General features: G+C 41.5%; 1 protein-coding gene across 1 annotated transcript in view; it reads right to left on the minus strand.

The window, feature by feature from the left end:
• Positions 1-12873: 12873 nt before the first annotated feature.
• The window catches only part of AK4 (adenylate kinase 4), a 44718-nt gene continuing 30437 nt past the window's right edge, over positions 12874-27154 (minus strand). Inside the window, exons 4-7 of the mRNA XM_054038660.1 lie at positions 24139-24311; positions 23329-23447; positions 20537-20684; positions 12874-18257 (exon numbers count right to left, since the gene is read on the minus strand). Coding sequence (XP_053894635.1) covers positions 20570-20684; positions 23329-23447; positions 24139-24311 — 407 coding nt within the window. The 3' untranslated portion in view covers positions 12874-18257; positions 20537-20569. The remainder of the gene's footprint in view (positions 18258-20536; positions 20685-23328; positions 23448-24138; positions 24312-27154) is intronic.

The following is a 27154-nucleotide window of genomic DNA, read 5'->3' on the forward strand; positions in this document are numbered from 1 at the left end:
TAAATGATCCTTTTGTGGATTACAAAGATTTGGAGTCTGCCCTGTGATCTGTCTTGGCTTGCATTCCTGAGATGTATTTGGATGTTGTACAATAAAAGAACATCAAGACCATTTAAATGAAAGTAGGCTTTGTCCAGCAGAAGAGATTCACTTTTCACAAAGACATGAAGTCACGTCTGCCTTTCACACCTGGTTAAGTGAATCAACGAAAATTTTGTTGAGCCACGGGATTTGACTTTGCCTCTCCCTGAAAGTGTGACTGATATGGTGAAGAACAGGGCTGAATAAAAGGCTTGAATCTCTCAGAAAATCCAGTTCTCCAGATAAATACACTTCATGTTCTTTGCTATCAGTTGGGATGAGAAACATTTAATTTACAATCACTCAGATCAATCCTGAAAGTTAACTTTGAGGAGCCTAGTTCACACAACTAGGTGAGACAGTCTTATGTTCATGAACATAGAGTTTGAAATCTAAGGTCCCAATCCTGCAAATATTTATGCACATGCTTAATTTTTTCAACTACAGGAAATCCCATGGGATCAGGGTGTAAAAAAGATGGTCTCCTGCCCTATATACCACATTACCTGATTTCTTTTATGTTTTAAAAGTGACCTTGCCTTAAAATTTCAGCAACATTAGTTACCATCATCTGAGGTGTCTCTTTTCCGATAAGGTCATGTGACCCTGTCTTAGCTAATAGCAAAACAGGGACCACCGGTAGGTTTTCGAAAGTTCTAATTAAATAAACATATTTGGCCTCAAACAATTCCCTCCCACCTCTGTGTCCCTTCGTCTCCAGGATGTTGCTAAATCTCCAGCACATGTTCAAGGAGTCACAGCCACATACACATATTAACAGGGAGGCCAAGAGTCGAAGCACAACTCTCCTGGACTGGAGTCAGAGGGTAAGGTCACGTAGGGAATTCCCTCAGTTGCAATTTGTTGGTGCGAGAGTCAGATGAACTTTACCCAGAAGTGGGATGATGCTCTGCCATTAAAATCCTAACATTCACCTCCACAGGCCCTGCAGTAACTTAAATAAAAAGATGCTGTGGTACTCAGTGTGGAGTGGCGAATGAGTTGTTAATGGTGCCTACTGTAGGGGACATATTTTTGAGGTCCCCACAGCTCCAAGGATGGTAACTGTGGACATTCTGAATTAAAGTAAGTAAAATTTCTATTTTAAAAAATAATTTCTACCTATATTATTGGCACACCTCCAGGGTTCCTTATGGAGCAGGATGGTCTGTTTATGGCATTGGACTGGGACTCAGGAATAGGGCTGTCTGGGGGAAAAAATATTGTGCAAAATGTTTTAAAACAGAAAAAAATATTTTATCTAAATTTTCCATAAGAAAAAATATATATTTTGGCAGAAATTCAAATAATAATAATAAAACACTCAGCCAAAAGTTTTTTTTAATGTTTGGGTGTTCTGTTTTTTTATGAAAAAAATCCCATGGATTGCAGACATTTAGTTTAACCAAAACCTCAATTTCTAATTGAAAACCAGTTTCAGGAGATATGGGTCTAATTCCTAACTTTGCCACAGCCTTCCTGTATGACCTTGTGCAACTCCCTTAATCTTTCCATGTCCGTGCCCCAACTACAACACAGGGATTGCATATCTTCTCCCACCCTTTGTATGTTTTTGTCTATGAAGTTTGCAAGCTCTTCAGGACAGGGACTGTGTCTCACTATGAGTATGTACAGAGCCTATCACAATGAGGCTCCAGTGTCTGCTCTGCTTGGGCCTTTACATTCTATTGTAATATAAATAATTAGAGTGTGTAAAGTAATATTTATGGGTATTTTCATTTAAGCGGCTTCACACAGCTGCTTATGCATCAATACCAAGGTGAATCAGCATCTCATTGTATCTGATTTTTAAAGTGAATGGAAATTATGGCACCCTCTTTATCTTGTAGCATTACAATTGTGGTTTATAGAATATATTGTGCATGTTTATAGAGGTTTATTCTCCTCTCTTTGCCTTAGCATTAACAGGTGTGTGACACATACAACGAAGAATAGATTCTCACAATACCTTAGCATTAGTTAATACATTTCTGAATGCTTCCAAAGCATATTGGCACACTTCCAGATTATGTATTAGTTGTGTTGATATTATATCCTTATCTACAGTACACAGGCTCTAACACTGATAATTGAAATGTAAACAGACCAATAGTGTCAGGATACACAATCCTGAGTGTGTATTAGATATTAGATTAAAAGTACCATGATTTATTTATATGCTCTGAGACTGTAGGACTAGTTTCTTTAATGTTGATCCAAAAATCCTCTGTACAGGGCATTTCAATGCTACACTCTCTCCACCATCAAAGTAAATGGACCTCCTTTGACAACCGTTTCCTGTTAAGTTCCTCATCCAAGTAGAAGCAGTTTTAGAAAATTCTTATAAAAAAATACACAACTCTGTCAAAAAGATTGGGCGGGGGGGGGGGGGGGGAATAAAAACATACAGCAGGCAACGGAACAGGCTTGGGGCCTATGCTATCTGGCTACATCCAGGATTAATCTGCACCAGGGTAAAGCTGTATGTGAAACAGATTAGTTCAGTCAGCAATTGAACATTTGAGCTTACACTACACCAATGACATGCAGTAAAAACCAGTACTCAAGGGCAAAATTTGATTCCTCCTTAAAAGACAGAGAGCTCAAAAATACTGCATGTATCAGCTGTTAACATTTCTGGGACTACAAACAAGCAGGCTCTGTCACAGCTGACTAAATATAGCACAGCCAGTGTTGTTTTAATGCTGTGTGTACCATCTAAATTACTTGATCTTTTTCCCCCCCTTGAATGATGCTATGACTCAGAGAAAACCCTCACTTTAGGGGATGTTAGAAGATGGAGGCCCTAATCCAAATTCAATATCTGAATACAGGGTTCAATTTTTCCAGTGCTGCAGGCCTTTTTCATCCCCATAGTATCCAAACTATGGACAGCAATGTAGGGCAAGAATATATCAGGAAGAAGTAAAACATCTCATGTTTTAAAGCCTGAGGAACCTAGAAACACTACAGTACGGAATATATACCTTCAAAATGGTAGTTTAATTCACAGCCTCAGAAACATATCTGACGTTCTGTTATTTGTTTCTGCCTTCACCTCTCAGAGCAATCTTGTTTGCATCTGTCTTAATAAGGTCAAAGCAAACTACATGTAACCAAAAGTGATAAAGTCTTTTCTGAACTGACATAATTTTCAAAAATTTCTAGCTATGAAGGTCAGTTTGACCATATGTCCTGAAAAGACTGAATGCCTGTATTTCTTTATATTAAATATTTTATTCTTAAACATATACCTGGTTAATCTTTCCCTCAGAAGCAGAGATGCACTCAACTACTAATCACACCATGCCATTATTATTTTAACCTGAAAACATCACATTATTTTTCAATATTGAAGGTAATATGCTCAGATGATAACAATGTTAAATATACATTTAGGTAGTCAAACAAAGCTTTAATGATCTATATGTAATTAGCTAGGTATGTGGAAAAGGGGATGTTTTTTCAGTTATTCAAATGCTAAATACTCAGCTATGCACTTGCTAAATTCAGCATCTTAACTTGCCATCAAATGGTAATATGTGATATATTGAAATCAGAAGCAGATGTTGATGCAAAATCTTTCTCTCAGCATATTATATAACTGCATTCTTTTTTTACTGGGATCTTTGCATCAAAGATGCAGGATGCATTTTTAAAATGGTTACTCAGCTGAAGATACTGTAAACAGTCCCACTTATTTAATTATGCACCATCTCATTTTTCATCTATTGTATGCAATTCCCTTTATGGTCTTTTCTTACCTTTATTTTCAGATTCTTTCATTCTCCTCTTCCTCCTCTTGCTGCAGATCAGCAGGAAGCCTAGCTGATTTGTGAAATGCTGACTTTTGATTTGTCATTCACTGCCAGTCATGGGTCATGGAGGCTATGTCCATCAAGCCAGGGCACTGATGTGTGATAATTGTATGCAACTGTGTCTGGTATTGGGTTATAGTTAGAATTATACAGAAGCAGAGAAGGATGAGGATGTAAGCAGACATAACACATTTTCTAAAATGTGGCATGGATTAGGATCTGGAGTCAAAGGATTTTCCCTTAATTCAGTTCTGAATCAAGTTTCATTTAAAAAAAAATATATAAATCCTTTGGAAAAAATCAGTGATAAAGGAGCATGTAGGCAAAACAGCATCCAAAAGGTGTTCTTTGTAGAGAACCTTGAAATCAGAAGGCCTCTAATAAGCAAGTGAGATGGCTTAAAAATGCAGATACATTCATTTCTATGTTTTGTCATTCCCCTGGGAATGACACTTGTGGCTACAGATCATAATTCTAATCCCTTCTTGCATTAAACAATCAGTGTAAATCAAAAAATATTATGGATTCAAGAGACTATATTGTAGTGGACTTGAAGCATGACCCATGTTATGTGGATCTATAAATGCCCTAGCTAATTACTAGTATAACTTGATTACTATTCATCCCATAATCCTTAACACTGCAACTATGGCTGCAGCAGGAATATGAGCTATGCATTCTGTTTCTTCTAAGCATGACGTTTTCAAACTAGTTCCAGTGATAGTTTTACCTAGCCAGTGAGTGGGGGAGCACTTCAAGGTGCATTGTAGCAGTGCTCATCTAGGTGGTGTGCCTGAAAGCAGCAGGTGTGAAATCCACAAGTCATGGAACAGCCCACAATCTATGAAACAGAAGCCTAAAAAAAACTATGGTATTTCCCCAGTCCCTTGTGGTGACAACCAGCTTTAGTTAATTAGCATATGGGTAACTAATACATTTTGTAGGACTCCAACTAAGATTAGCCTAGAAGTATCACTGGGAAGCACTCTTCAAAATAAAACTTTAGAAGACTCTTATTCAGTTTGATAATAGATTTTTTCTCTTTTTTTAAGATTCATTTCATAGTTATTGTTTTTTTAAATGTCTGTTTATCTATATTGGTACCTAAGGCTTTGTCATTGTCACTCATGCTGCCCACTTGCAATTGTACAGTGGCAGATTGTATAAAATCTAGACCACCTGCTCTAAAAGTACAACCACTCTTGCTTGCACCATGGGGAATCTTCTTTACCTTTTAGCAATATCAGGCCTGTGACACACAGTTGAGAAATTTGGAGTCCGTCCATTACAAGATACACATACACCAGCCAGATTAAGGTTCATAAGAACAAAGGCCCAGTATATTTGCCAGCATTAGACATGGAATGTACATCATTATATGTGGGTTTTTTCCAGATATTGCCCCTAAGTATTTATAAGTTTCAGAGTAACAGCCGTGTTAGTCTGTATCCGCAAAAAGAAGAACAGGAGTACTTGTGGCACCTTAGAGACTAACAAATTTATTAGAGCATAAGCTTTCGTGGACTACAGCCCACTTCTTCGGATGCATATAGAATGGAACATATAATGAGGAGATATATATACACACATACAGAGAGCATAAACAGGTGGGAGTTGTCTTACCAACTCTGAGAGGCCAATTAATTAAGAGAAAAAAAAAAAAAAACTTTTGAAGTGATAATCAAGCTAGCCGAGTACAGACAGTGTGATAAGAAGTGTGAGAGTACTTACAAGGGGAGATAGAGTCAACGTTTGTAATGGCTCAGCCATTCCCAGTCCTTATTCAAACCGGAGTTGATTGTGTCTAGTTTGCATATCAATTCTAGCTCTGCAGTCTCTCTTTGGAGTCTGTTTTTGAAGTTTTTCTGTTGTAATATAGCCACCCGCAGGTCTGTCACTGAATGACCAGACAGGTTAAAGTGTTCTCCCACTGGTTTTTGAGTATTTTGATTCCTGATGTCAGATTTGTGTCCATTAATTCTTTTGCGTAGAGACTGTCCGGTTTGGCCAATGTACATGGCAGAGGGGCATTGCTGGCACATGATGGCATATATCACATTGGTAGATGTGCAGGTGAACGAGCCCCTGATGGTATGGCTGATGTGATTAGGTCCTATGATGATGTCACTTGAATAGATATGTGGACAGAGTTGGCATCGGGGTTTGTTACAAGGGTAGGTTCCTGGGTTAGTGGTTTTGTTCAGTGATGTGTGGTTGCTGGTGAGTATTTGCTTTAGGTTGGGGGGTTGTCTGTAAGCGAGGACAGGTCTGTCTCCCAAGATCTGTGAGAGTAAAGGATCATCTTTCAGGATAGGTTGTAGATCTCTGATGATGCGCTGGAGAGGTTTTAGTTGGGGGCTGAAGGTGACAGCTAGTGGTGTTCTGTTGTTTTCTTTGTTGGGCCTGTCTTGTAGGAGGGGACTTCTGGGTACTCGTCTGGCTCTGTCAATCTGTTTTTTCACTTCAGCAGGTGGGTATTGTAGTTTTAAGAATGCTTGATAGAGATCTTGTAGGTGCTTGTCTCTATCCGAGGGATTGGAGCAAATGCGGTTATATCTTAGAGCTTGGCTGTAGACAATGGATCGTGTGGTGTGTCCTGGATGGAAGCTGGAGGCATGTAGGTAAGTGTAGTGGTCAGTAGGTTTCCGGTATAGGGTGGTATTGATGTGACCATCGCTTATTAGCACAGTAGTGTCCAGGAAATGGACCGCTTGTGTGGATTGATCTAGGCTGAGGTTGATGGTGGGATGGAAATTATTGGCCTCTCAGAGTTGGTAAGACAACTCCCACCTGTTTATGCTCTCTGTATGTGTATATATATATCTCCTCATTATATGTTCCATTCTATATGCATCTGAAGAAGTGGGCTGTAGTCCACGAAAGCTTATGCTCTAATAAATTTGTTAGTCTCTAAGGTGCCACAAGTACTCCTGTTCTTCTTTTTAAGTATTTATATAGGACCTGAAGAGCCAGAGTTTCAGAAGAAGACCTCACTTTCATTGAATACTGAGTTATTTTGAAAATCTGGCCTGAAGCATCCGAGTGGGAGCTTGTGGGTGCTAAGATCTTCTGAAAATCTGGCCCAACTGTGAGTACTGAGCAGTTGAAAATCTGCCCCCGTGTGTGCCTGAGGCCATAAATAATTACAAATTTAGTGAATCACACTCCCAGCCTTAAGGAGCTTGCTTAATCCAAGATTATCAACAGAGCAATATGGTGGGTGAGATATCTTCTATTGGACCAACTTCTACTGGCGAAAGAAACACGCTTTCACAGAGCTCCTCTTCAGTTCTGTGTAAACTCAAAAGTTGCTCTTCACCAACAGAAATTGGTCCAATAAAAGATATTACCTTACCCACCTTCTCTCTCTCATAGCCTGGGACCAACACAGCTACAACAACACTGCAAACAATAGAGTGGGATGTAGAAGAAGGGGCACTTGCTGGAGAAGAAGTGGGAGCTTGTTCCAAGCACAGGGCAGCCATACTGAAGATGGGAAGCGGAGAGTGCATGTGAAGGAAATGAAGGCTGTGCGTCTACACTAGTCTTTTGCAGGGGAAGTCTCACCAGCACCGTTGGGAGCACTTGAATGGATAGGGCATTGCCTTTTTTACCATCATGTCATCTAGACCTGCTCTGAACAGGGTGAGATGACACCATGGTAACACCACCAGAGTCCTCTCTTCACTAACACTCCAACAGACTGTAAGGAAGTCCTGGGACACTTCCCCCGATAATCTAGCATAGGCAAGACCAGAGACAGCAGCAAGAGGAAAGGACAGAGAGGGACATAGAGAAGGAAAGTGTGAAAGATCCTGGTGTTGGCTGCGACAGGGAAATGATGCCACAAAGCATTTTTCCTACTGTACATTACTCAGTCTACTCCAGGCCGCTACGCTAGTACGTTCGGGTTACTTCTGAGAATGAGGCCCCTGAAGTGCTCTCAGGCCCAGCCAGAGGTTACTTGACTCTTAAGTCGATTTAGTTGTATAGTAGTTTGTCTTCCTGGAACAGCCCAGCTTCACAGAGCTCTCCTCCTTGTCCCGCCTGTCTAAAGGCCATTGTACACAGGAGGTTGCTTGTAAGTATTAGACACTTTGAATATTCTGATAAAAATAAACCCAAACATCTCATGCTCCAGGATGAATCAGATACTACACCAGTTATCTTTGCAATTCCTATGCTTATTTTTCACCGTTAAATCAAGTTTAACTCAGGCCCACTACAGGTTTCAATGTACATAAAGAACAATTTCAGGCATGTTCTTAAATAGTCCAGAGTGATAGAAATGGCATGAACTTGTTCTCTGTTTGTTTTCAAGGATCATCTTTGCTCCTACACAATGTACTCAGTTCCCAGTGAAACTTTGGACAGAGCACCACAGACACAAGTCATATCTCCCTGATTTGCCAAATCTCCTGTTAAATACTGACTCACTTTCCTCGTGAATCAGGCTGGTGAACTGAAGCTTGACGAGTCACAGTTTCCATAACATTGAATACAGCAATGGTGATTAAGAAAGGTGTTTTATTCACAATATTTTCATTGCAGAAGCCTGGAGGAACATACCATAACTCAAATTGGGGTGTGTGGGGGGGTGGAGTAGAACTCTGCTGATTCCTCCTGTCTCTTTCCTTCCTGGAAACTTGTCCCCCCACTACCCCACCCCAATCTTTCCAGGTGCTAAGTCCACAATGTCCTGGAGATGGTTGATGTTATACTGTCCAAATACAGAACAGGCCAGCTCCTCTTTAGCTTATTTGATTCACAGTTGGCCTTAATATTTTGCACAGATTTGCAAAACAATTCTCTCTGTGCAACTTTATCCCCGTTTGCACAGGGATAACAGAAGGATTTAAGAGTGGTTTTGAAAGAGGACTCACTTAGATACATCCCAAATTTGACTAATTTTTTACATAAAAGTATGTTATGCTGATCAGACGCCTTCCAGCTCCCAGTTGCAGAAATGAAAGTGAAGTTTCCTTTCAATTTAGGTCTTTACATGTGCAAAGGAAAACGGGCTAGAAACTTTGTAACTGGAATGTCCTTTACATCTCCAGTTCTCCCAAATCTGAGGAGCTCATGGGCTTTTAGAGGGGCCCAAAGACCCAGCTCTGAGAAACATCACAGCCAAAAAGAACAATGAACTAAGTAGAATACAAGCAGTGAAGCTAAATTACTAAATATTTGCTTTTCATGCAGCTTGGTTGTACACATGGAACTCACAAGGGAGGGGAGCTGAACCACAGTATTCCACAAACAGCAAGGATTCATACAAATCTGGTTTGACTGGTTCGACAAACAAAAGACACTACTTTAAGCAATCTTGGTGAGTATGAGAGTGCTAAGCACCAGGAAGTGAGCAGATGCGTGTTGAAATATTAGGCTGTTGCTTCTGAAATTAAGGTCACCCAGATGAATTTCAGAGGTTCCAGGCACCAGAAATTCCCACTGATGTCAATGGAGAATGTGGATGGTCAGCACCTCTGAAAATCAGACCTCTGGTGAAATGCTCTATGGCAGGGGTAGGCAACCTATGGCACGCGTGCCAAAGGCGGCACGCGAGCTGATTTTCGGTGGCACTCACACTGCCCGGGTCCTGGCCACTGGTCTGGGGGGCTCTGCATTTTAATTTAATTTTAAATAAAGCTTCTTAAACATTTTAAAAACCTTATTTACTTTACATACAACAATAGTTTAGTTATATATTATAGACTTAGAGAAAGAGACCTTCTAAAAACCTTAAAATGTATTACCGGCACGCAAAACCTTAAATCTGAGTGAATAAATGAAGACTCGGCACACCACTTCTGAAAGGTTGCCGACCCCTGCTCTATGGTAATGCCTGCTGGCCAGAGAAGAGCCCTACATCCAGGGCATGTTTTATACATTAAATGGAACGGGAGGTAACATGGATGGAATTGGGGGACAGGTTTTAATAAGGCAAAAATGTAACCCAGAACTTGTACTATCCAGGCTTGGAATTTAATGACAGCACCTGTGAGAACTGGTTGAGCACAGACAGCCTTGCTGAAGGGAATAGGTGAAGAAAGCATTTGGGTGAGTGTTTGTTCCTGTAAGGAAATGGGCATTCACAAATAAATGGGAAAGTAAACAATTGGTAACCCAATTCTTCTTTTGTACAGGCTTTTTAAACTCAAGATGCCTCCTCATATTACTACCGCCATTAAAAAAAAAAATCCATAAAACCAACCATGCACTGCTCTTGCTCACTCTTTGTCTACTCTAATAGAAAAATAATTCCTGTCCCCATGGATGTTATCAATAAAGTCCTAGATCCCCTTCATGCACTGAAGAAATGTGATCTAATATATTAGGAAGTGCCTGGCATAGCCATTCTTTGCTCACCATACAAGCCCTTTAGAGTTTCTGGCTATGGAAAGAGGTCATATTTAAATTTTTGGCTGAAAGCGAAACCAAAAGCTACGAATGTTGGAGGTTCTTCCCCCAGTTCAAGACTGCTGAGCGCTGACTACAATCATTTGGAGCATTCATAGCATATGATCTGGCAAAGGCATGTTCAAGATCATTTTCTCATAGTGGGCCTGGTTCTGCATTGCCCTGAGCCTTATGTCATCATTTACAACTGTGTAAAGTATTACCCTGTGATTTACACAAGTGGCAGGGAAGAATCAGGTTCAGGCTATTGGCTCTGAAGCGTCTTACAACAGAAACTAGTGTACAAGATTAGCACCAAGACAGACATCCTGATGGTAGATTACCAAAGATAAAAGCAGTTAAAACCTCCACCAATAAGTGATGGAAAGAGAATCTTGAAGCAGGTGTGCTCCACTCTCAACAGTAGATTAAAAATAAGTGCTAATCATTTACTGTAATAGTAGTAACATCAGTAACTTTCTAGTAATGACACTGAAAAGTACAGTAGTGCTAGAATTTAGCCCTTTCCTACCAGTAGGAGGTACTGGGGAGAAAGGAAGAGGCTTATAAACTGATTACCTCCCCACATGAAACAATAGCCCAATTCATACACGTAGCAAGTGTTTTAACAAACAGTAACAAGTCAACAGGCTTCCTAGTATCAAGGGAATTATGTGGACTTAAGATAAATTGTCACAATTATCACAAACGGTATCTTGACAAGTGACAGTTTAATGGTCTAGTGGAGAGAACCTAGAACTAGGAAACAGGATTCCAGGTCAAACCCATGCCACTAATAGACTCTGGGGCCTTGGATAAGTCACTTATAAGTATGCGTCTCCATTTACCCATTTGTAAAATGGGGATAAGAACACTTCCCTCCTTCACAGGAATTGAGAGATTTAATTAAATGTTTGTGAAATGCTTTCAGATTCTTGGATACAAAATGCTAGATGTAAATGCAAAGTTTATCGTAAGAATAAAGTGCCTGTTTATCAGGTGCTGGTTTATATGTAGTTAGGCAACTTATTTAGGAACAGATGACTCAGCTAATCTGCACTCTCTGTTGTATCTAACAGCTGAGCAGAAAGGAGTGTTCTTTTCCTTGGTATTTTCCTTAGGACAAATACAATCATCTTATTAAATGTTGCTTCCCACTCCTGGAACATTTTGTTATAATTCCATATTACCCCATACTTGGTTACTGCAGTGTAAACTTGCCTTTGTGGAGAAATAAATTGTTATAATAGACAAAGAAACCCCTTAGTGTGCTGTTTGGTTTATGATGTAAGGGAGAGCTCTAAAGCTTAGCAAGCTGACGTCAGGACTGACTCAAATTCAGATTTCACTACAGTCTCACTGCAATTCCAGATCCTTTTTTGATTTAAGTCCTTTCCAGTGTTGCGGGTCAGCATCAGACTAGAACGACAGATGCCTACTTGTGTCACTAGAGTAACTAAATCTGTTCACATCTCTTCAGTCAGTGCTCTTCTGAGTGCATTGAACCTGTTGAATGGTCGTAATGGTGGCTATGTGGTCTTCGTGACAGAGTGGCCCTGGTTCATTCAGTAATGGAATTACTGCCCATTGACTTCAGGAAGAGACACAAAGGTCACCCAGTGGAGCTAAAAGAGGAACCAGGTCTTGCCAATAAAAGACTTCAGCTGGGCAAATGCCTCCAGGCTTCTTGCAGTCACAATGATGCATCAAATATCTCTTGCATTAAAAGTGATGCATTGAGAGTTCAAGAGACAGCAGAAAGGCAGTACAGTGGGGTACCACACAGACAGATGACCTCCCAATTAGGAGGCATGGTGTGGGGAGGAACAAAGCAGAGACAGGGAGCCGTGGGGAGAAGTGGCTTGACTTCTTACTGCTACACACTGATTTCTTGTCTCCTTGATTAACGAAGACTCCTGTTTGAAAAGCTTTAAAACGGGTCTTGATAGGGACTCAGTCACCAGGATGCCCAGGCCAAACTTTCACACGTACATAGAGAGAGGGGTGCTCAAGATAAATGGGGGGTAATCAATTTTGTTATTATTTCAATTGTTACATTCTGCAGAGATGCAAAAATGTATCTAGATTTCTGGACAATGTACACAAAAAAGTTCCCTAATGTGATTCAGTTGCATTCAATGCAAATTCCTTCATTGGGAAAAATAATTAAGCAACCAGAGACACAATAACCCCAGGAGCAGAAGGCTGCATTACTATTAGAGGGGCAGGGGAAGGAGTTACCCAAAAAGCAAGTTCTTCCTTTGCTGACAGCATTACCTTCCCAAAGTAGTCCCTGTAAACTCATCCTGCCAAAAGCATGAATACATCTCTGCACTGATCCAGGTATTTGCGTCTCCAAACTGCAAAGCTAAGCTCCTTAAATCCCCAGCGGAAAATAAAAAATCAAAAGTGCCATGTAGAGAAGTTTGCAGGACAGAGGCCATAGATTGCAAGATCCCAGAGGCAGGGACTGTCTCCTTCTGCACACACAGGAGCAAGTACACAGCTGGTGCTCACCAAAGAGGGTGATCTTAGTGCCAGGTCTTGCCACAAATTAAACACCATGTAAAACAGGTAGAAGCAGGGGGAAAACATTTATTTACATATACCAAATGGCAATATAGCTGTAGTGATTCTCCAGGGACGAGACCATCCAAGAATAAACCCGCGGTTATATTTACAGCCATCAGCAAACATACAAGTACCAAATGGTTCCCTAGGCAAGAGGACAGACAGAGGAAACCTCCTCCTCCCAACCCCGACTTTGGTTTATTACAGAACTGTCACCACTTTATTAAAAAAAAAATATGCATAAGATTCACAGTAAAGTACCAAAGTCAGGGGATGGAGTGGGGAATTGTGTTGTGTTCTGACAGGAGGATTCAGACTGTAGGAGAAAGCTGAAGTAAAATACACCTCTATCCCAATAGAACACTGTCCTCAGGAGCCAAAAAATCTTTCCACGTTATATCAAACTTGCTTTGATCCGCCAGAGTGTGCAGCCCCACCCCGCCCTCCCCCCCGGAGCACTGCTTTACCGCGTTATATCCGAATTCGTGTTATATCGGGTCACGTTATATCGGGGTAGAGGTGTAACTAACTTAGGTAGATTCTGTGACTCAACTGCTGTGGGATGGGATGCAGTTCAAACTGAAGATGTTTATCTCTGCAATGATTGGATCCATCCTTTAAAAACACAATACAAGTATCTAGATAATTTGCACAGCAATATTTAATTAGTGCATGCCTTGTAAAACCAGACCTGTTCCTCTCCTTAAAAAAAAGTTGATTTATTTAGGGCCTAAAACCTCTAACAAGCCCTCCCATAGCTGTTCTAAGGTAAATACACACCCATCCATTCCATCCCTTTAACTGTACACTCCAAACCCCCCACCCCTTTGCACACACCATAGACAACTAAAAAGGTAGAGCTGGACTCTGGGATGAGCGGAATCATCATAAATTGTTGGATTTGACACAGATTACCAGATTGTACCCAGTTTCAAGTGAGTTTTGGGGTTCCTATCCCAATTCAGGGTCTCCTGGATTCTGCTTGCACTAAAGAACAGGTGTGGCAGCCATCTTACAAACTCAAAACTAAAAACCCAGTGCTGAAATGCCAGTGCAACCATGTGTAGTGTATAGTGTTAGTATACTTCCTAATACGCTACCACTCCAATCCATAGCATCATTAAACCCTGAAGAATGCACATGCTGTGAGTGCCAACTCTTTGAAATAAACACTTCATACTTATACAGTGCTTTATGTCGAGCCACCAATGCCCTGCTGTGGTATGTAAATATAGTATTATCCCCAAGGTGATCAGGTGTCAAATTGATGTAAAGAATTTACACCTCTTTAAAAAATTGACATTAAAAAAAAGTTTGTAGATGCCACAAAGAATAGCGATTGCGATTTTCATAGATTCACAGATTCCAAGGTCAGAAGAGACCATTGTGATCATCTAGTGTGGCCTCCTGTATAACACAGGCCATAGAACTTCACCCAAATAATTCCCAGATTATATTTTTTAAAAAAACATCCAATCTAAATTTGAAAACTGCCAGCAGTGGAGACAGTATCAGTGAATTTAAAATCTAAGAACATTAAGAGAAGACAGAGGGGATGTGAGAACAGTTTTGAAGTACATAAAAGGTTGTTACAAGGATGAGGGAGAAAAATTGTTCTTCTTAAACTCTGAGGATAGGACAAGAAGCAATGGTCTTAAATTGCAGCAAGGGAGGTTTAGGTTGGACATTAGGAAAATCTTCCTGTCAGGGTTGTTAAGCATTGGAATAAAGTGCCTAGGGAGGTTATGGAATCTCCATCTTTGTCTGACCTGCTCTTAAAAAATCTCCAAACACCTGTCAGGAATGGTCTAGATAATACTTTGTCCTGCCATGAGTGCAGGGGACTGGACTAGATGACCTCTTGAGGTCCCTTCCAGTCCTATGATTAATGCACAACGTTCTCTCATTCAAAACAACCTGGACATGCAACAATCATCTTCTAAATATGGTAACTTTAAGGGAAACCTAACAATTAAAAACAGTTGCAGAAGAAAGGCAACCAAGAATGGCGTTTGCAGATACTGTGTGGGAACGGGGGATGGACGTATCTCCAACAGGTAGTTTTGTCATTTCTTCAGCAGAAGGTTACACACACGCAGTCCAATGCACTGTGCACAGGATTACAGCCTCACGCTCAGAGTCAGCAAGTGATCTCGGACAAGTCACATACTCCATCTGCAAAATAGGGGTAGCATGCACTGCCTAAGGACTAATTAATGTTTAGAAAGCCCAATATGAAATATTATACATGCATGTAAAAAAGGCTAAGGCTACTAATGAACAGAGAGAGAGGCATAAATAAAGTGAAAGGTGTTCTAGCTACAGCTCAAAGGTGCAGGTCTCCATCCATCTAGGAATTGTTGTGGCTCTAGCATGTCCAAATGTTGTTCTAAGCCATTCATCTTGCATAACTAGAAGAATAATTTCCCTAAGATGTAGCATGAGATGCCCAAAAGAGCCTCTGGTCTTATGAAATACAACAGCCTGAAAAACAATGGAAACAGCAGCATTTGCTCTTTCGTAGGTTTGGATAAAGATAAGGAGAATGGTCTCAAGGAAGACGCTTAAAACATTTCATGTGTTCAATACAGAGACAAAAAGCAAATAAAAAGAATAGATACAATGGAAAGCCCCAAATGACACAGTTCAAATATATCCCCCTGAACGGCACTGGAGGGCAGGATGGTAAAGGCAGGGAAATGAGACCCTGGATTTGAATGCTTGCTTAAAATGGAGATTACACAGCATTTCCAGCAGGAGTTTAACACCTATTGGCAAACAGAAAATATTCTCAAATGCATCCCTTCCCACTCACTTATTTTTCCACCAGTAAGTGTTTTCCTCCTACTCCACAGCTGCATCAGTTTAGCAACTTTGATAAATTTAACCCTATATATTTTAGATATTACGAATTTTTAGTTAGGTGTCACATTTATTCTCTTCACCACCCCGTACAGCAGTCGCTTTCCAAGGGCTCCATCCAGACATCTCCCAGACTCGGCCTTCCCTCCATCACACTTCTCACTAGCATGTGGGAATGTGAGTGCTCTGAAGACTCCTGCCCTAGCGCCTTCCCTTCTGGCAACCCTCATCCCACAGAACAGACACTCATGGCAACAAACAGTGACTACTACAGCATATGCGATTCCTCAGATGGCTAGAAATGCAGCAATGGTCTGTCCCATGCAGTGAGTGGAGCATACCAGCATTCAAGGTCAGAGATGTGCACACAAGCACCTCCCACTGTCCCTGTTTTTAAATAATTTAAATACCCTTTACGTAACCACTTTGTGAAAGAAGAGGTTTTCTAGGAGCCTCATTTGTTTCTTCAAGCAGCAGTTTTACTTTCAAATAACCCCTTTTGTTGCTAACATGTATTATGAATTTAAGCCATTTCTTTTGTTTAGAGTACAGTCCTGCTAGTGGAAAGGACCAATCATTACAAGTATGTTTTAACTAGATGGATGGTAGATCCCTTTTAGGAGTTCCCCATCCATACAGCTAGCACAGATTTCCCGCATGCTCTGCGGCTGCTCCCTGTCCTCCCACAAGAGAGAACCTTGTTAGTGCTGTAATTCAATTCTGCTCCATTCAAGTCAGTGGGAAGTCTTCCATTGAGAGCAGGCCTTAGAACACCTCAGTGCCTCCTTTATATAATTACCCTCAGTAGAAAGCAACTAGGGGAGAATGGATAGGCAGCTGAGAACCAGGCCTCCCACCCCAGCAGATCCATAACTGGTGCTACACCTCCCATTCTTGGCCTTACCCCCAAAACTCTATGGATTGATACGTACCCTGGTGCACAACATGGGTTCCCAGGAAGGGTTGCACACACCTCTTCATGTCCTCTAGGTTGTTCCCGCCACGCACCTCAAAACCCTGCCCCATACACTAGTGGAGAGATCAGTTCAGGCCATTGGGGTTTTTCCACTCAGCCTTTTCATACCACAGCAGTACAAATACCAATTCTGCTTTGTCTCACTTAGAAAGGGACAGTAATGACCTTTAGAAAGCTGTCTGATCCCAGTCCAAAGCCATGCATTCCAGCAAGGGAGGCACTTACCTCACCACATTTCACAGTGGTTCTGTAATCAAAATAGGGTCCAACTTCCTAGTTATACTACTGTGAATGCAACAGTCACGGTCCTCAGTGAGAGATCGTACTGTGCAATACTGCTCAGTCTCATCATGGCTAAGACGCAAATGGGTCACAGGATGCCTGCCTGTCTGATGGGCTAGTGCTGACAATGGCCAACTGGTGGCAATACCCTGGGACTACTGGAGTGTGCCTTCTACTGCCAGGAGCAGGAGGGGGCCACGATTTATAGGAAAGAAAATGGAATCCAGAATAAGGCTGTTGGAAATCTAGTGCACTACTGGGCCAATGTAATGTGAGTGGTATGAAAGAAGGGAGGGTGCAAACATACCAATAATCCACTGTCTTCCCATCCCAAAAGAGTGCCAAGACAAACATTAGCATCTTCCTGGCTGGGAAAAGCATTAACGTAGGATGACAATTCTTTCGGTGCTTTAAAATAAAAAAATGTTCTACTCAAACAAATCTCCCCAGGCCTCAGAAAGCCAAAGTAAGTTCCACCTAAGAATCCTCCCCCTACAGATTTATAGCCACTTTTCAAGGGTGTATTTTCAAGAGCAAAAAGCAGGAATTATGACATTTCAGCAGCAGACACTTGCCCTGCTTTTTAACTGTTGTAATTAATCAAATTGTCTATTGCAGAGGTTCTCAAACTGTGGTCCGCGGACCACCAGTGGCCCACGAGCTCCATTCAGGTGGTCCATGGATAGTTCCCTCTATGGTGCGCACCTTGGCGGCCGCACATAAGAAAATGAAGGGCCACGCACCTAATTAGCGGAGCCACGGAGCCATGGCTTCACTAATTAGGTGCCTGGACCCTGGAGAGGATGCACATGAAAGGTGAAGTGGTGGCCTTGGGAGGTGGGAGTGGGCAGTGGGGTGAGAAGAGGGGGTCGGGGGGGAATTTAGGGCTGTGGTGGCCAAAGAAAGAGGTGACTTTCCCCAGCTCCAGGGCTGTGGCTGCCAGGGAGAGACGGCCCTCCTTCCCAGCCTCAGCTCTGTGGCTGCTGTGGCGGGGGAAGATACCCCCCTCCTTCCCAGCCCCAGCTCGGGGGCTGCCGCGGCAGGGGAGAGAGGGCACATCCATCACATTAGAAAGGTAAGACTACTGATATTAAAATATGAGTTGTGTGCTTTTATTTGTAGAATAAAAAACTTTAAATTATTATTAAGGTTTTTTTTTTAATATAGCGCTTTTATCCAAAGCGCTTTACAATAGTTAGCTAACGGTACAAAACATTTGGAAAGATCATTAAGTGGTCCGCCGAGACCCTCAGCAATTTTCAGATGGTCTGCAGGAAAAAAAAAAAAAGTTGAAAACCACTGGTCTATTGTAATATGGAGGTAGCTCTTCTAGTTGGTTACTGATAATAATGTGGACTGTAGCAAACTATGCGACTGAAACAGCTTCGTAAAGAGTTCTCTAAAGGCTATTCTGTAAAATTCAGCTTCTTATTTCTCAAAAATACACATCTTGGTTTTTCGTAAATAGCTTATAAAATAAGGCAACTTGAGGAGACATGGCCTTACGAGGTAAATCACACCCTCTGTTAATTAGGTACTGTAAGTATTCAAGATCAAGTCAAACAAATTTACAGGAATTCCAGTTTAGAAAAGCCACCACTACACCTAGCTTCATGACTCAACACATGAAAATAGGAACAAAGGAAACTGAGGAAGAGATTTCATACACCTTAAAGGTGTTTGTTCACAATTCATTCACATGTAATATTGTCAATCCAGGAACACTTATATTTCCTCCACAAATTAAAAAATGATCACTAGTAGTTCAAAGTGTTTCAGATCACTGCAGCTGTAGCTGTTAACTGGAAATGAATGTCTACAGAGGACCAAAAATATATATATATACACACACACACAGTAAAGCTTTCCCCTTCCATTAGCTGTAACCAGAAACTACAAATCTGAACAGAGAAAAAAGCCTATATTAAAATCGAGACACCTCCAGAAAAATGCAGTGTTTTTATTCAGTGCTTGGAAAGGTTTCTGGCAAGAAGCTGGGCAGTGTTTTTAGATTAGCTGCATGCTTAACTGTACATAACCTCAAGCACAAGACTAGACTGAGCATAAAGTAACAGAGACAAGGTGGCGGATGAAGCATTATCTTTTAGTGGATCAACTTTCAATAAAAGATATTACCTCACCCATCTTGTCTCTCTAATCTCCTGAGACCAACACAGTTACAACAACAATGCGTACAGAAAGTAACAGAGTCAGTTTTGCCTGACTATCAAGGAATATACAAGAACAATTTGCTTTTGATTCACAAAGTGCTTAAATACCACCAATTGGTTGCCATTCTTGCCATCCAACACACGTGCATAACTCTCCCAGATGTCAATGAGAATTGCGTCTGTGTAAGACCTGAAGGGCCAGACCCTAAAGTGTTCCATTATTATGTGAAAAAGTAATCCCCTGCTAAGGGTATTTCCCCCCAGAATAGCCCCTGTATACTGAGAAAAGAAAGAACCTCAGTTATAAGGCAGAACAGATACAATGAACTTTTTCCAGAGAAAATTACCCCTCCCCTCCCCCCCCCACAAAAAGAGAGACATTAGAATAAATCTTTCGGACAAACTAATATGCTATGCCCATATCTTGTAGTGTAAAAGTTATAAACAACCAAAGCACAAACTAGTGCAACTCATTTCTCATGGACAAACTAGGCCTACTCAGTTTCCTGGTCTATTGGTTGGCATATATCATACCACTTAGCGAAAATTAGATCGTATAGCAGCAATTTTTTTTTTTTTTTGGAGGACAGCACAAGTATATATTTAACCCCCAGGATTATTTTTTCTTCTACGTTTACTCATACTGGAAATGTTGTCTTCACATTTGAGCTTTTCAGTGTAAATATTTTCCACGTTACTCACTGATTCCCCATGGGGTCAAAGTGTGCATTTAGGGTTTTTATTTCTTAGAGAAAATAAAAAAGTTGCCATGTAGAGTTATCCCAAGGAAAAGGGTGTTGTGGAGCAATGGAGCAGCACGTTGCATATGTACATGGATTTGGGAGTAGGTTGGAGGGAACCATGACAGGTTAGAGAGACTTGACAAAGAGTATCAGAGGGGTAGCCGTGTTAGTCTGGATCTGTAAAATGGACAAAGAGTCCCATGGCACCTTATAGACTAACAGACGTATTGGAGCATAAGCTTTCGTGGGCGAATACCCACTTCGTCAGACGCATGTGAAGTTTGAGAATCTGACGAAGTGGGTATTCACCCCCGAAAGCTTATGCTCCAATACGTCTGTTAGTCTATAAGGTGCCATGGGATTCTTTGTCACTTTTGATAAAGAGTATATCTAAGTCTGCATCATTGATTAGGGTTCCCAGATCACATCAGCAATACTTTATAGCATGAAAACTAAAATTTATTCCAGCAGACTTCACCTTTTACAGAAAGAGTTCTTTTCCACCCTGACACTGGCTGTAACTGCATTTCCAGAACTGTAAACTCCAGTAAACCCAAGAAGTTGTTCTAGACATTGTACTATCCTCTAACTGGGCATAGCACCAATACAGCACAGAGAAACAAAATGAACAACCATATTAAATTCTTGATCCTCTACATAAGATGGTTAATCAGCTTCTTTGGAATTGACAGGCCGGATCTTGCTGGAAACCAGAGTGTAAACATAAGGCCAGATTTTGTTGGTCTCTGTCCCAGAAAATGTGTGTAGGACACCTCTGCTCCTGAAAAATAGAATTAAGATTAGAAATCAGTATAATGGATTGAAAATTCTGGAACACATTAGGACTATGCAGTGTCTATGATCCCTTGCCTTCACATACAAAGGAGCATAACCAACGAAAATGAATGTAGCCTAAGCTCTCGAATAACCATTCTGGATTGCAGGTCAAGTTTTGGGTCAAATTTTTTGCTAAGTGCTGTGTAATTTACAGTAGAAACAAAAAGCCAATTATGCTTAATGTTCATCTAATCTACTCATTGATTCTTCACTACTTAGGGTATGTCTACATTGCAGCTGGGAGGTGTAATTTCCAGCTCAGGTAGATGTACATGTGCTACAAATAGCAGGGTGGCTGCAGCGGGAAGGGCAGCAGTTTGGGCTACCTGCCCAAGGATGTACCTAGGATCTTGGACAGGGGTGTACTACATTTTACATACAAGAGACTTATCCAGTCTGTCCCTCTGCAGTGCAGCTTTGCTCATTACAGTATATCTCCAAGCACATTACAATGGATGTGTCATCAGAAGAAATGCAAGGTAAAAGCCTTAGCCTCAAACTTATCAATGCATGGGCTTAACTTTACGTGTTTTACAAGCTTCAATGGGACTACTCACACGCTTAAGGGTCCTGGGTGACTTAGGGCCTCAGTCCCTTGTATTTCATGTCCCTTTCATTCCATATGACTATTTCAACTTTTAAAATGTTACTGAATGCTGCATTGCTTTAAAATGTTCAGTCTCAATCACTAGATGGTTAGCACAGAGCTGAAAGCAAGGCACGGCTATTACAACAAAACATGCCCCAAAATAATCACAGCATAGGCAAGAACATGAACACATTCTCTTAAGAGCCAGTCCAACAAATAAGCATGTGAATAATCTTACTCGTGTGATTAGCCCTATTACATCAGGTTCCAAATGTTTACTGGTACAGAACAATAAAATGAAAAAAGTTACAGGGAAGGAAGCTGTACCTGGTAAGTCACATTCAAGATTTTAGTGGGGTAAGTTCTTTCAAACTTCTTGAGAGACTTTTTTTAATACGCTGTACACCAATATCTGGTTTGCTAGTGCACATATAAATATGGAGAGTTGAGAGAGTCCTGTTGTTCACGAGATAAAACTGCATTTGAAGGCAGCTGGTGTGCTGAGAACACTGCCTAGCATGCTGACACCATACCCATCTGTTGTTTCTCGTCTTATACTTAGATTGTAAGCTCCTTGGGACAAGAGACCATCTCTGTTGTGTTTGTACAGCGCCTAGCACAAAGGCGTCCTGGCCCATGACTGGGGCTCCGAGGCACTATAACAATACAAATAATTCATGAGTCTGTTTTAACTCTTAAAGAAAGCTGTTGTGGTCTTTGTGCCTGGAACATGCTGCCAGTAAGTAACTAACCTCCATTTATCTGGAGTCTTAAAACTGATTTTCTGTTACACTTTTATGCACGGGTTTTGTTTTGTTGTGTCTCTAAGCTTTTATCTTTCTCACTGTCCAGTGCTTTGAGAGGCTCTACCTAAAGAAGTTAAAAGAATCAGAAATGTTAATTTTAAAATCTTCCCGCTTCAATCAAACACACAGCATCCTTAAGAGACAGGTGGGGATCTTTCCATTTTACAGATGGCTCCATCTCTGTGTTCCAATCAGTAGATCACAATTCCTCTCATAAACTTCTGCTTACAGATACACGGCTATTTCAATCATGCGATTCCACCAGCACAATCTAAAGCTGACAGCTGAGGTGTTCTTTAAAAAAAAAAAAAAAAAAAAAAAAAAAAAAGAGCTCTGTCTAGCTCTCCCGCCCCCCCCTTTTTTTTTTTAAATCACAAGGGGGGGAGCTAGACAGAAAGCGCCTTAAAAAAAAAATCTAGATTAAAAACCATACATACAATTCTATTCTCTTAGAGGCACATGTGTTATAATTTGTATTTTTTATCCTTTACACTGCACTTTCTAAACACAACACTCTGTACACTCAAAAGAGTCAACTGTCCTTACGCAGCAGATTAAGCATAACAGAGAAATGGTGAATCCCCCTATAATTAAATTTAACAGCAAAATTAGCCTCATCCCCTGAGCTGAACCCAAGGAAGGCTCTGCTTTGGGCTGAAAAGAAAGAGGAGAGAGAGAGCACAGAATCTAGCTAACCAGTGGCAGCAGAGGAGAAAGAAAGGCAAAGGAATCACATCTCACTGCCTGAGGTCTGGGCTACTGTAGGGCTTGAAACAGGCCTTGGCATAAGGTACAGCAGCCCTGGGGTGTGTTCTAATTTAAGGCAACTTCACCAGGGCTGCCCTGCAGCCCAGAATCCCCATAGCAGCGAGCACAACAGGTATTTCTGCTCCCGGCCTCACCTCTTCCACTACCCCTACACTGCTCCTGCCCTGGGAGAGTTCTTTGGCCCACTGCAGCTCTTTACGCTTGCCATATGCCACTCAAGTGGGGCCCTGAATCCAGCCCCAAAAGATATAGCATATGGCTGCTGATTACGGCCAGGCAAAAATCTTAACACATACACAAGTTTACTTGGGAGAGGCCACCTCAAGAACATCCCTGAGCAACCCAAGAACAGACTTGTGGAGACGAAAACTTAGCACTTATTTTTACAGGCACGGTCCATATTACTTGTGTGCGTTCAAACTCACTTATATAATTCTATTACTGGCTTTGCAGCATCTTTGTATTTTCTTAGCCTAGCAGCAACAGCATCAGGTTTATCATCTTCCCGTTGGATTAATGGTTCACCCGTGATGTCATCGATCCCCTGTGTACAAAACAAACAATACATCATGAACACTGTGCCAGATTAAACCAGTGCCGCACAGTGAGCCATGGGGGTTGCATGGGTGTAACTGAGGATAGAATTTGGCCAGCTATAAAGAACTTGCATTCATGTAAGATGATATCACTGAAAGACACTTTACGTACTACAATATATATAGTAGATAAAAATCTGAGGCAAAGGGATAATTAACATTGATCTATGACACTTGTACCAGTTACTGTAAAACACCTTGTATTTTCCCTTGATAACAATGGCATCTGTGTGCTAGCTTGCATAACTCCCAGGATAATCATTTGTGCCATGACAGCACAATAAAACACTGTGGTATTCTGGATCACAGTAATTATAGTAGAACATTTTCTTACACCATGATTAACATAAATCTTATTTTCCTAAATAAATTTTGTCTGATTGGAAACAGCCTTACACACAATCTTGAGCTGTCCTCTTAAGGTCCCCAAGCATGAAAAACCTAACTAGTTTTCTAAAACTTATCTAGCAAGAAGAATTCAACTCCCATGCATTCTGTTCTACTCTAATAAGTACTGGATTTCTCCCCCTAATATTTTTAAAAAGACTAATAAGCCATTCTTGAGTGGAGACATCATCACTGATCTAGAAGTAGATTTAAATTTTCTCCAGTTAAAATTAATGTGGTAAATTCTCTTACATGTACATCTGGTGGGTTGAACTCCATATTATACACTCTTCCACTAGCTGGGTGAATCCAACGAGCGCTTAGACGATCTTTCAGCGTCTCGAATGGGATATTTAAATTGATCACTAGATCCAATTCACAGATTCTGTCAAGTGCTTCAGCTTGCACCAGTGTCCTAGGAAAACCTGAAGAGAGAGAGAGAAAAAAAATGCCACATGAACTAACAAAGGACACTAATATTTATTGGATGGTGAACAACAGTTTCACAATATCAGCGCTGGTGTTGAAAAACCGCCAGTCCTCTGTGACAGCAAAAGCAATAAGTATCCGAGGCTTTCAATAGATGTACACTTAAAACAAACTAACACAAACACAAGAATTTACACTCCATGCCTTAGACAGCCCATTTTGTTGCATGCACAGTGTCTGATCCCATACTTCAGGGCTTAATCAAGTGTTTAAAATATACATGCTGCTTAGTTTTGCACAAGGGGTGTGGAGGATACTGTAGTGAGATGGTTTCTACAGCCATCACCAACACCCTGAAATCCCTACTTCCATCCCCTATTCTTACAAAAGATACCTTGCCCCCTCCTTTGTGATATCCGATACCAACAGCGAGAAAACATTTCTGAAGGGCAGATGGGGCTTTTCAAGCAGTTTAGGATGAGCAGTGTGGAGTGCCATATTTTGCTTAGAATAATCAAGTGTCCAGTATAATGGTATCCAGCGAGGGCAAACTGCGTATAATGCAAAATTACCTCCAACGTTGGTGTCAATAAGCCCAGTCATTCCAGGCCAGGATTTCACCCATCTGCTCACAGAGGGATAATTTCTTATTGTTTTCTCCAAGCTCAGTACCACCACAGACACTCACTGCCTCATGGCACAGCAAGAGTCTAAGTACCTCCAAAAAAAACCCCAAAACAGTTCTGTACTGTGCTCCAGCAGTTACCAAGCACTGGATGATTTGAGATTATAACCCCCCACTACTCCCAACATTTACAGAGAGGTCAGCCGTTGACACCCGAACCTGGATGCATCACATCCAGAAGCCTTCCCACATGTACAAGGAGTCAGCTGCTCCCCATCCTGCATCTCTGCCGGTAACCCAAAGGAATACTCTGTATCCCTCCTGCTCAGGCTCAGAGGGAATTCTCTAGCGCTATCCCTCCCAGCCAGAGGGAATGCTAAAGCCTGCTACTCTCACCACCCAGCAGCAATGATATGCTGCAGTAAAAACCGATTATAAATATCGATCTCCCTGGGCACCTCAGATCTGCAACAAATTTGCACAGCTACATGTCATGCTGGAGCTTGTATTCTCCAGTCAGTTTTTATTGAATAAACACACACAAAATAGTGCACCTTTACTACAATTCACTTTGGAGAACGGCTCCTGGCACCTGCTCCAACGCCAGCTGTTTTTTCTGCTTTGTAGAGCACATTTTCATCGCTAGCTCCTTTCTTTTTGTGGGAGGCAGAGAGACAGGGACTGGGCATGTTAAATCCCACGGCCAAGGTCATTCAGACCTTAAGGGCTGTTTTGCAGCATCAGAACCAATGAAGACAGTCCAAAAGAAAGTCTGGTTTTGTGATTTGCTCCAGGATGGCATTCGGAGCCTAACCAGGATGACCATATGTCCCAATTTTATAGGGTCAGTCCCGATTTTGGGTTTTTTTTTTTTTTTATATAGACTCCTATTACCCCCAACCCCCGTCCCGATTTTTCACATTTGCTGTCTGGTCATCCTAAGCTTAACACTCAAGTCAGCTGTTTGGTCCCAACAGCACAGACTAGGGAAGCCAAAACGTTGCATTGTGGCAAAGTGGTGAAAGTCAGAAGCCCAGAAGTACCCTAGACTACACCGAAATAAATATTGTGTGCACACCCTTACTCTCTACACCTGTATTTAAAGCCAGGAGCTGCGACGATTCTAGAACACCAATACGACAGATTACCTAGAGTACAGTGACCTTATACAACAGGGCAAGAAGAGTCCACTCCCCAGAATGCACTTGTGCTAAGGACAGGCACGAAAGGGAGGGAAGCAAGGATCTCAGCCCTGCTGCTTGAAGGCCTTTGTGATGTCATAGGCTGAGCTGCCTCAGTTATATTAATTCATGTATATGTTTAAGCCCTTTAATTCTTCCCATTATTTTGCCCCCACTAGTTCCTGTGGTGAGGGGTTCCACAGGTTAGCTATATGCTGCACAGTGGACTGCAGTCTTCATAAAGCTTACTGCCTGAACTTCATCATTCAGGAGGAGTCTTCTTGTGAGCACAATACCCATACCAATGGCATGACTGCTCTTGGTCCCCACTTCCCTGGAAAGCTATATTGGTAGTTAAAACCCCAGGAAGACCTATTCACTTGGCAACGTATTTACTCCCTCCAGGGGAACAGCGGACTCTTTAAATGCTCTCTTTTCTGACGTGTGCAAGTGGGTGACACACAGGTGTGCGTGTGTGTTTGTTTTAACGGAGGAAGTGAAAAAGCAACAAAGGCAGAAAGTGGAGAAAAGAAAGAAGGAGAGAATGGGAACAGAGATTTTGTTAAGGGGCCTCAAGACTTTCTAGCATCCACCAGGCCAGAAACAACATGGGATACTGGAGACATACATCCCCCATTCTTTCCTGCCTGGACCTGGCAATAGGACAGTTTTTCACCTCCATTTGCAGCAGCGTTGCTTGATCTAGCCATCCAGGTATTCTTATTGATTTGATCACGCTCATATCTGTCCTCCAGTCACTCGTTTGCACCAGCAACACAGCAGGATTTCAGTGCCAGGAGCATCAGCACAAGAACTTGAGATTGAAGTCAATCTCTCTGTGGTGCCGCTAATGCAAGCAGAGAAGGAGCACAAAAAAGGGAAGCAGCAGAGACAAGGTAGTAGCAGAGGAAAGACACCGAAGGCAGCTAGAAGAGACTCAGAATACGCATTTAAAAAAGTTAAATTTATCTTTGAACGGCAGCCTTGACCGGGTCCTTAAATTCTCTAGGTGTCAATCAAAGCCACTGCAAGA

The sequence above is a fragment of the Malaclemys terrapin genome, chromosome 8, assembly GCF_027887155.1.
Source record: "Malaclemys terrapin pileata isolate rMalTer1 chromosome 8, rMalTer1.hap1, whole genome shotgun sequence".
Taxonomy (NCBI): Eukaryota; Metazoa; Chordata; order Testudines; family Emydidae; genus Malaclemys; species Malaclemys terrapin.